The sequence below is a fragment of the Mytilus trossulus genome, chromosome 5 (genome assembly GCF_036588685.1).
Source record: "Mytilus trossulus isolate FHL-02 chromosome 5, PNRI_Mtr1.1.1.hap1, whole genome shotgun sequence".
NCBI lineage: Eukaryota > Metazoa > Mollusca > Bivalvia > Mytilida > Mytilidae > Mytilus > Mytilus trossulus.
Window position 1 is genome coordinate 36394348 of NC_086377.1, and position 11380 is coordinate 36405727.

The following is an 11380-nucleotide window of genomic DNA, read 5'->3' on the forward strand; positions in this document are numbered from 1 at the left end:
TACATTAACAGCATTGTGACTATCATTTGATGAGAAATGCATTATATTTCTATTTCAAATAATCTTACTGATATAATCATTTTCAAATAGTATTAAATAAGCGAATGATTCAGTATCTCAGGTGTTAAGGTTTTCGTTGTTGATGTAAAATTTTATCAACATTTAAAAGGTGTTTATTTACGTTATGTATTATTTTTTAGCGAAGGGTAGTACATTGAACAAACTATACATCATCTTCATTAATGGATCTTAAGTATAACTTAGAAGACTATGAATCAGAAAAATAATCTGCCGTATTCATTTTAAATAGCTGATGTATATAGCCAAATCAAAATGTGAATACCAGGAATATTTTACCAATAATATTAGAAAGAGATACTCCGCCCATTACAATATTAATGAATTGGTTGTTTAGTTTTTGGGGAAACACAAATGTTAAAAATGAACCCCTGAGTTTTTTTAAACGACACTATATTGAATATTATTCTTTAATTATTGTTTTTCTTAATGCTTCCTATCTCCTGAGATAACCGCTAATTTATAGTGGGGTTCGTGTTGTTTATTCTTTAGTTTTCTATGTTGTGTAATGTGTACTATTGCTTGTTTGTTTGTCTTTTTCATTTTTAGTCATGGCGTTGTCAGTTTATTTTCGATTTATGAGTTTGACTGTCCCTCTGATATTTTTCATCCCTCTTTTCTACATTTTTTTTTTATCAAAATCGTTTAGTTCCGATATTATTTTTAAAAAATGCAGCTGTATTATGGTTTCTTTCAAGATACGTATCGTAAATGCTTAAAAAGTCCTGTTGCTGTAGTTTTCTAGCGAAGTGAATAATCATTCTTGTTCTGATCATTGTTTTTGTTATTGTCCTTATTACCCGGTATATCATGTATATGTCCTGGTTATGTCAATATCAACATTTTATAATTTGATATTTCAATTAATTTTGTTCGTGAAAAACTTAAGTTTCATTTAAATAATAAATATATACAAATGAGATATTGTATGTTCTCTTTTTGAAATTATTGTATCTTTGAATCTGTAGAAGCCTCATTTGAACATTCGTTTTGGTTCTGATCTGTTTATGTTAAGAACAGAACAAGGATGAGATGACATTAAGATAGGTTTACTATTTTAAGATATAGAATATCTTAGTATTCAATGTATAGAATAACCTTTCTTATGTAGCCTTGTCGCATACAGTAGCCATGTGTATAGGAATCCGGGAAATTGTCTATACTGTGCAATTCCAAAAGTGACGGAAGTAAGCCTATCTGTTGTAAACATCGTTCATTTACAGATAAATATGTCAGATTTGACACTTCCAGTTTTGCCACAATTTGTCTTAGATTTGTCTTTATCTCCATATATATTTTCACATTAAATAGACTATATGAGAGACATATCTCTAAACACATGTGTATCAATATCGTCTAAAAAAACCCAGAACAAAACGTATACTTTTGCTTCAAGCTTTTTGTTTTGGTTTTGCAATTATCTACTTTTTGACGAGAAGTGTCATACAAGTTTGGTATGCCAAAATGTCTTACTGTTTTATTCATTATTATATATCTATACTATTAAACGAGAAGACCTCATTTTGTGTGTCGCTTCTCTTCATCCCGCACATCATCATGCCTGTGTGTTCTATAGGTAACATGCATAGTCGCATTTGTCATCCATTTTTAAATTTATTCAGATTGAGTTATTTTCGGAGAAAAACGACAAAATAGGCGTCCGGATATTGTTTCCTTCATCAGACTGAATTTTAGTCATATATAATACTTCCGGTTTTAAACATGCACAAGAACAACCAATCGTATGATAGATTACAAAAATGAAAAATAAATCAGAGCGTTCTCCATATCATGGTTTTTAGATCGCAAGAACCACAACTATGATATCTCCTAGACACAATTAATAATAATAGAGACGCTCATATCAAAATGTGTATCAAGCCAAACAAGTACAAAGTTGAATAGCATTGAGGATTCAAAATTCCAAAAAAGTTGTGCCAAATATGGCTAAGGTAATCTATGCCTGGCATTAGAAAATCCTTAGTATTTGGAAAAATCCAAAGTTTTGTAAACAGGATATTTATAAAAAATGACCACGTTATTGATACTGGGCTGGTGATTCCCTCGGAAAAACGACAAAATAGGTGTCCGGATATTGTTTCCTTCATCAGACTGACTTTTAGTCATTTATCCACATGTAAACTACAATACTACTATAATGTATAGAGACTCTCTGTATTCTGTCTACTGTTTTCATTAAAATATTTACAATTTAATGGGTCATACCAGTTACAAAAATGAAAAATAAAAAAGCCAATCAGAGAGTTCTCCATATCATGGTTTTTAGATCGCACGAACCCCAACTATTATACCCCCTTAGAGTCAATTATTTTTCGCGTTTATTATGGCCACATGTAAACTACGATTATACTACTATACTATATAGAGACTCTGCATTGTGTCTACTGGTTTCTGTGAAATATTTACTTTCTAAGGGGTCATACCAGTTGCATATATATTGAAATAAGTAATTCATATGGAAACAAGAATGTGTCCATAGTATACGGACGCCACATCGACACTATCATTTTCTATGTTCAGTGGACCGTGAAATGGGATACAATCTCTGATTTGGCATTTAAACTAGAAAGATCATAGCATAGGGGACATAATTACTAAGTTTCGAGTTGGACTCCAATTTCATCAAAAACAACCTAGACAAAAACTTTAACCTGAAGCGGAGGTACGGATGGACGAACGAAAGAACGGACTCACAGACTAGAAATTATAATGTAAATGAGGAATAAAAAAATATTGTTGAAAGTGAAAGTAGTGATTTGGATAAATAAAATGAAAAAAAGGGTAGAGATTAGAGGGAGGCATGACTTTTTCGGGACGTCAGGATCGGTGGTTGTTAAGCTAGGGATTTCGGGATTGATCTTTACGGGATCCGGGAATATTTTTTTACGAATTTCGGAGTGTCGGGATATGAATTTCGTTATAACACGCACCTTGGGATTTTGGGATCAGGGCCCCTCCGACCACCTCTCAAATTAGCCTTAGTCATTTATACAAGATTCAAATCCTATCATTGACACGTTAATGGGGCGATAAAAAGGAATATCACTGATGGATTTTCATAGAAGCATATTTTCTTAGAATAATGATGGGCTGTAAGCAGTTTCATTTATTTCATGTTTGAAGCAGTGCAATTTTTTTATTTAATTTGACTTTTACCAAAAAATGCATTGTAGCAAAGTGGAAGAATTATTGTGATATAAGGCCAGAAACATGAAAATAATTAAATTCAACAGAAAGGAAACAAATAACGAACTTTGGAAATAAGGGAGAGGGCTCTTGAACCTTAAATGAACTTCGCCAGACAATATATTTTACAAAAATTCATCCAACCACAGTTTACAAGCTGTATATGCCCGCGATTTCGCGGGTGTCTTCTAGTATAGAATAAATTGAACACATTTCTTATATCTTAACCTATGACGATTCGGTATGAAAAACCAGTTATGCAACAATTCTGGATCAAAATGTTGGTACTAAAATATTGTCGACAATATTATAATGTTCAACATTTTGGCAAGTATTAGATTGAACTACCTTTTTTAAGTTTCATTTAATACCTTTACTGTAGGATGTGAATTACAAACAAATTCTAAATGTACAAAAACTTTGATCGTATTATGGATTTTAACAACCATACCGTCTGTCGTTTGTTTTTGTTTTGTTTCTTAATATTGTCTACATAAATTAAGCCGTTATTTTTCTCGCTTGAAATGTTTTACATTGTCATTCGGGGCCCTTTAAATCTGACTATCTGGTATCGGTTTTACTCATTGTTGAAGGCCGTACAGTGACTTATTATTGTTAATTTATGTGTCATGCTGACCTCTTGCGGAGAGTTGTCTCATTGGGAATCATACCACATCTTCGTTTTTTATATCATATATATATATATATATATATATATATGTAATGAATATTTTGAAATACTTTGATTTTCTTTATTAAAATGTTTGTGTTTAACATGTTTTACTAGAAAACTGTGGAATAGAATGACGCTCATGTCACACTTTTTACTGCATATTTTATATGCGTAGTAAGGAAATTATTCTCTTTAGTGACTATTGTGGTATAACATTGATACAGTACACAAGTGATACACATTTTGAGGAGTTGATATAAGTATTCAAGCATTGTGTATCCAACAAAACGATATATCAAGTGCCGAAGTCCGAACATTATCAGATAAAAAGCCTTGATATAGCCTATGTACCATAGCCGCTAGATAAGTCGCCATATTAAAATACTTTAATCAATAATATTCGTAAGAAAAATCAATTACAAGAAGTATTTTATTGATAGAATGAATAATGAAAGTGTAAAATACGAATATAGGTATTGACCAATTATCATTGATTATTGTTTAAATTTTTTAAAGATATTAAATCAATTAAAACTTTAAATTACATTAATGTTACATTTCGTTTTTACAAAATATACATAAATGATAATATAACACTACACACTACTGCTTATGAATGTTCATAAATATTTCATTATATCATAGTCCATGGACGATTCCAATTATTTGCGTGCATTTTTCTTCAGTTCATATTCAGTTCTATTTTCCATTTTTTCCTCTTCTGAGTAGCCTGAGCCTTTCGAGTTTATTAACAATTTTCTCTGCTTCAACTTCGTTTTTCTTTTTGTAGAGATTCGAACCAGCAGCTTCATTTTTACCTCCTTTGTTGAGACCCCTGGATACAGCTTTTTTGGCACTCACTTTTGCTATACTCCGTCTTGCAAGTGGGTCTGTTTTTTATTGAAAATAAAGTATTGTAAGAACAATTTAATGAAGTCAAACGTGTATGATGCTTTCGACAATGTGGAGGGCGAGTTGTTATCATTTTTGGCCAACTTAGGAATGACACATCGATTTTATGTGTTTATTATCATTTTAAAGAATTAGTATTGTATTAAAAACATACATATCAGGTCTATGTAAGGAATATGACAATCAATTAGGAAACCTTTAATAGCTGACTAAACAAAAGGGTACATATTGCTGAAATATATGCATGTTAATTCGTAAATCCGAAATAAAACTTGTGTGACAGTCAATATGACATTGATTGAGATTGTTCATGCATCCTTTTTGTAACTATATTCAGGAAATACAGACAACAAGATATGTTCAATGATAAAATCGTCTCTAAATTTAAAGTTGATTTTCTCAAATTGTATTATAATTACAAAGATATTTGATTTGTTTTTTCTCCAATCTTAGATTTTATTCATAAATTATTTTATTAACCTTTGAACTAGCTGTCAGTAACATCGAACACTCATAGGTGTCTATTTTTTGTTTTCTGGATGCTAAGTTCCCGGCCATGTCCACTTTGTGCGTCGGTTAAATATGACTCTATCTGTTTCCGTCTGATGGTTTAAGCCTTATTCAATTGATTTGTATAGTTTTATCTTATTTTGAATTGTTACATCACTGGCGCCAGTTAACACGTCTAATCATCCCCACCCCACCCCCCTTTTCCACACACACACAAACTATGTATGTTTCTCTCCCAAGTCAAGAGCCTGTCATTCAGAGGTTATCGTTTGTTATTGTGGTTCATTTAAGTTCTTTGTTCATTAATGTTTACATAAATAAGGCCGTGATTTTTCTCGTTTGAATTGTTTTATATATATAATTTCGGAGCTTTTTAAGCTAGCTATGCGGTATGGGCTTTGTTTACTGCTTGATTCGGTACGATGACCTCTATTTAGCAAATTTCTGTGTCATTTAATCTAAAGAATGGATGATTTGGAAGAACTCATTTAATATATGTATTTTTCTGAGCGAATCACAGCATTTGCTTGAACATATCAAGGTAAAACAAGCATTTGAATACTTACTATATGTATTCCAACAAAGGTTGGAGCATCCCCGTTCGTCAGAGCCATCACCACAGTCATCCATACCATCGCATACCCAATACCATTTTATACAGGAATCAGTAGCACAAAGAAATTGATCACTTTCGCAAGCTGTAATAAAAATTGATGAAAATTTTTTTTTTTAATATACACAAAAGTTCATGCAATATACAATGACATATTAAAGCTTCAAGAATACAAGATATTCTTCCTGGTTTAACATGTGATTATATAATGGTGATAATTTACGATAGAATTTTCTCCTGGATTTTCATCTGTTTTTTTAAAGATTGGTTTTGAAATCATATAGGTGTAAAAAAAAATGTAAGGACTCTTGTACATATATTCTACTTAATAAAGTAAGCAATAATGTTTGTGTTTAGTTTTTAAATAAAAAAGGTTATAATGGTATTACGAGAACATCCCATATCGTCTTCTCCACTACTGCAATCAACCCAGGAATCACACTGATAATCTGAAGAGATGCATTGTCCGTCCAAGCACGTATACTGATCATCAGAACAGCCTGAAAAAAAGCAATATATATGGCATATAAAATCGTATACATTGTGTTTTAAAACATTTTTCGCTGCTTTTTTAAATGTATAAACGTAAGCATTGATGATGTAGCATTGAGAAAGAAACCGGGAATATATTAAAGATTGAATGTGAAACCCCTGAACGTATAATAAACCTGCATGTTTATTTATATTTACGAATGATTTCATTCTGCGGATGATAGAAACCCCTGAACGTATAATAAACCTGCATGTTTATTTATATTTACGAATGATGTCATTCTACGGATGATAGAAACCCCTGAACGTATAATAAACCTGCATGTTTATTTATATTTACGAATGATGTCATTCTACGGATGATAGAAACCCCTGAACGTATAATAAACTTGCATGTTTATTTATATTTACGAATGATGAGATTCTACATATGATAGAAATCATGAAAATATTTAACAAGTTGTTCGAATCCGTAAGCCTTGTATTATGAACATTAAGAAATGTAAAGTCAACTGGTATATCATAAATTACGGTACTGTACACATCAAAATAGCAGCAAAATGAGATAGATAAGTAATCTGTATTTAGGTACTCAACACTTGTAAAACCAAAATATACAAAACGCCCGCATTACTGTCTATCTAGCGATGGCTTCCATTGTCCATACATCGAAACCGATTTGAATTAGATAAAAAAACAGTCAATGAAACATTGTGAAAAGCACATTGAAAAACAAAATGTTAAAATTACTGTCACTGAAACAGTTACAACCTTACTTGTCCAAATGAAAAAAAAAGACAGATAGAAACAGAACTTAAAAACAAATGATGCATGAAATTTAAACTAATAAAGAAAAGGTAAAACAGCACTTTAAGTCAGATGTATCTAGGCTATGTGCAAGAATAGACATTGTAGAATTTGACAATGCGAACATATTAGAAAAATCGCTAACCTTCACAAAGAAAACAGACTATTAAAAGAAGATATTGAAAATGCAAACTGGAATGAACAATACTAAAGAAAAAACAATATTGATTTTTTTTACTTTAAAGAAAAAAAGGAGGACATAATGCCTCATAGCTTTTTACATGAGATAAGTAAACTAGATGAAACAATTGAAATTGAAGCAGCATACAGGATACCGGGAAAACACGGAAAATCTAGACCAATTATTATAAAATGTATGCGCTTGGAAAAATCTCTAAATTGCAAAATAGAAATCTTGAGAAGTTCGCATCTCTGACAATGTCACAAAATTTAAACAAGGGCTGCTTAAAATGTTAGACCTGCATGAGGGTGTCATAAGTGCGAGGTATTTCAACGGACATATATTTGGCACTGGCTTCAAGTGGAAACGTCATCGTTTTGACATTGATGACAAAATTAGGCAGAAATGAAACTCATAGGAATATATTCTGAAAATGACCGGTTATAACATTTGATGTATATTGGTTCACAGTTGTTTATTGTCGTTTATTCCTTGCTGTGATTATTATAAAAACATTATTTTGGTATTGTTCAACACAAAAGTTAAAAGTCTGAATCTCCGTTTTGTAGGCTGTACTATATGGTAGTGGCGTACCTAAGTAATTTTGTGACGGAATTTAATGTCTATTTCCGCATTTGTCTTTAATTGTTCTATTCGTTTCAAAATTTCCGGTTGAAAAAAATTAACAAAAACAACCCATTTGAACAATGTTGAAATACACATTTTTTAATATTATTGGTTAGAAGGTAACCTGTTTTTCAATCTGATCTTCGACTTTAAAGCGTATTTGACACTGCACTTATATCTAAAATTACATCGAACACCGTCGACTATATAATAGAAGAAGTATACTCCTATAAGTTCTATACTATAATAATGAATAAATATATAAAATACCGTATGATGGAGCCAAAGGAACATCACTGTCTTCAAAAGGGAAAATAAACAAAAGGGAAGGACAAATCGTGTCTTTTGTCGTAAATTTTAGTATGGAGTTTTCCATATTAGCTTGAATTCAACATATAATTACTGACAATTCATAAATATACGTAAACATATGCTCGACGATTGTTTTGAACACATACAATTATTCGATGTTAAAACAATTTAACTTGAATACCTATATACGCAAATTTAACATTGAGGTTTTGTTATTTAAAATACTTACAAAATGCTGTTCCCAAAAAAAATCCAAATGCAAGTACTACCTTCATAATTGTATATGTTTTACTGGTAACTAAAAAGAAAAATGATATCATCGAAATTAGGTATAATGAACATTAATTTTTTTTAATGGCCAACTAGTAAGGTTTGATACAAATAGCTTAAGACTTTCATTATTCGTATATTTCTTACCAGCCCAGTTGTCAGTATTTATGTCCTGACATGACTTATTATAGATATGGTCACTTCTGTATATTAACGGATGCAAAAACTGTCTTCACATTTTTCGAAATACCAAGAATGTGCTATCTAGGATTACATTACCTGAACTGTATATGTCAAAATTGTCTTTTTTTTGTCTTCAACTCCGTCCCTTATTTAATCTTTTGAATAGGTTTGAGTGTGACAATTGAGTCTTTAATTGACAAAACGAGATTCTGATGTAAATAATTTTAATCATGATATCTTTGTTAAATGTATAATGAATAATTTAGAATTCCTGACTTGTTCATGTAATCGAATGATTCAAATGTACCTAATGGGTTAAACTCAGTGGAAAATAGGAAAAAAATGAATGTAATCATGGTTATACTGTGCATTAATTTGCAATATATACTCGGTATTTATAAGGATTTCAATGCATAAGATTATTCACTTTCAAATGTTATACAGTATATGAATTAGAGAACAAATAGTGTTAATCAAAATCAAAGAAATATATGGTAAAATGAGAATAATTTTCTCGATATATCTATTGATAATTCTCTTACAGTTTCATGGTTTTATCTCGGTTTTCAAATAAAGATGTTTTCGCGAAAATTCTTAATATCATTGAAATTCAGTGCCCGCGTGGTTCACGCTAAAATTTATTTTAGAAACAATTCCGGTAATCGTCATATGAAAAAATTATGTGGATTGCAGGTGAGATGCACGTGAACATCACATGATATACACGTGAACATATTTTAACTGAGTCCATGTGAGGTTTTAATTACTAATCCCGAGTGACGTTAATGTTCATAGTATTCTAATACTATCTCAAGCTTATACGCATCTGCAACTGTCAATGTGTATGACCACTAAATCAAATAATTATATGATAAATTATAGATGAGGTTAAGGTTTATTTAGCTTGAATGTTAAGTTTAAGGTCGGCGAAAATTAAAACAATTTAATACTGATTACAACATAGACGATTATATGAAATTTTAACAATATGATACATTGAATCTAAAACTTACATTTGTTGTCAGCAGTGGAAGCCAGGTCAGGACGTGGAGTTATTAACACAGCTGCTCCATATATATATGCAAAATGCTAAAGCTAGGGTTTAATTTGATTGGACACAATTGCAAGTCGCAGTTAGTAAATTTACATGATAATAAAAACTGCTGAATGTACCTTTTTTCCTCTTTTTGTTAAATTTGCGTTTTTCAAAAACCTTGACTTTTTTTAACATACGCCAATGAAAGTTTACGGATGTTCAAATACACTTATTATTTGCACAAACATGTTTTGTTGTCATATTTCATGATGTCTATCTTCATAATACATTTAAAAGATAGATCTAGAACGATAACTGTATACGTATCGAAAACCGAATCTACAAAAGTACATTTGTCTGTAATAGAAATGTAAATTCATCTCGTATATCATAAATCTTGGCCATATTTTTGACTAGGATGCAGGTGGGAAGCAGAGTCTACTTTTGGCCTGTATAAAGAATTTTAAAATGTTGATTGCGCCATCTGTATATAAGAGTATATACAAAACAAGAGGATCGAGTTTGAATTTTTAAGGTCGTATAGAAATGCAAAAAAGTACAGAACATATCTATTGTTGACGGTGTTTTAATTGATACATGTATCTTTGAATTTTGAATAGAATATAAAAACATACAATTAACAGTATGCACTAGCTATGAAAGACAAAACAGCACTCTTGTTTGTTTTGATCAATTAGGAATGAAAGTGAATTAATGAAATCATAATTCGTTTGTGGCAAACAGTTTGGCCAATAAACATCGCTGATGAACAATTCACTTGCTAGTGAATAATTCTACTTCATTGAGTATATATTCTAGACATGTGATTTTCACTATAACCCCTTTGGTAGGGATTGGTAGCGCATAAATTAGGCGTGATGTGTTATTTAAGAGAACACAATGATAGCATCGCAAGTGAAACAAGAATAACCCATTTGATAAACTGATTTGATCAACAAAAACTTTTTATTAGACATGTTAGAAAAGAGATTATTATCATATATTTTTAGCTTATGGTATGTTATCAAACAGACCATAAAAAATCCAATTGCATGAGTTCTTTTCATTTCTTTGTTTGTGTTCACATCACATAGTTTGACCATTGGCAGTCTTGTGATTGTAAATTTTATGACAAACTTAAAAAAATATTAATTCCATAATGTGTCTAAAACAACAACAAAAATCAACAAATCAGGGGTTTTTAACTATTAAAAAAGTGTTACGTTTTAGAATTTGACTACATTTGGAGTATTTTTAAAACAAGTACCGTTACTCCTCGTTTCGTATGGACTAAAACTGGATCTGAAAAAAATCACATGAAAAATAAAAAGATAAGAATATCTATCAACAGACGGAGAAACAGGTTTATTTATGTTATTGTTGACTATCTGATTTTTATAGTTCGTTCGTATGTTGTGCTGTTGGACCACTGTCCTAGGTTAGGGGAGGGTTGGGATCCTGCTAACATGTTTCACCCCG

The 11380-nt window shown here is 31.0% G+C and overlaps 1 protein-coding gene across 1 annotated transcript; it reads right to left on the minus strand.

Annotated features, from left to right (window-relative positions):
* Window positions 1–4370: 4370 nt before the first annotated feature.
* LOC134718806 (low-density lipoprotein receptor-related protein 8-like) lies at window positions 4371–9946 on the minus strand. The gene is made up of 5 exons (XM_063581536.1): window positions 9879–9946; window positions 8642–8710; window positions 6383–6493; window positions 5947–6078; window positions 4371–4848 (listed from the first exon to the last, which is right to left on the minus strand). Exons 2-5 carry the CDS (start codon window positions 8685–8687, stop codon window positions 4658–4660), a joined length of 480 nt encoding a protein of 159 aa, XP_063437606.1. The 5' UTR covers window positions 8688–8710; window positions 9879–9946; the 3' UTR covers window positions 4371–4657.
* Window positions 9947–11380: the final 1434 nt, after the last annotated feature.

Coding starts and splice junctions, on each gene's coding strand:
- LOC134718806 (XM_063581536.1), bottom strand. CDS start 8,687: ATGAAGGTAGTACTTGCATTTGGATTTTTTTTGGGAACAGCATTTT. Junction 6,494..8,641: donor TTTTTTGGGAACAGCATTTT/GTAAGTATTTTA, acceptor GCTTTTTTTCAG/GCTGTTCTGATGATCAGTAT. Junction 4,849..5,946: donor CCTTTGTTGGAATACATATA/GTAAGTATTCAA, acceptor AATAAAAAACAG/ACCCACTTGCAAGACGGAGT.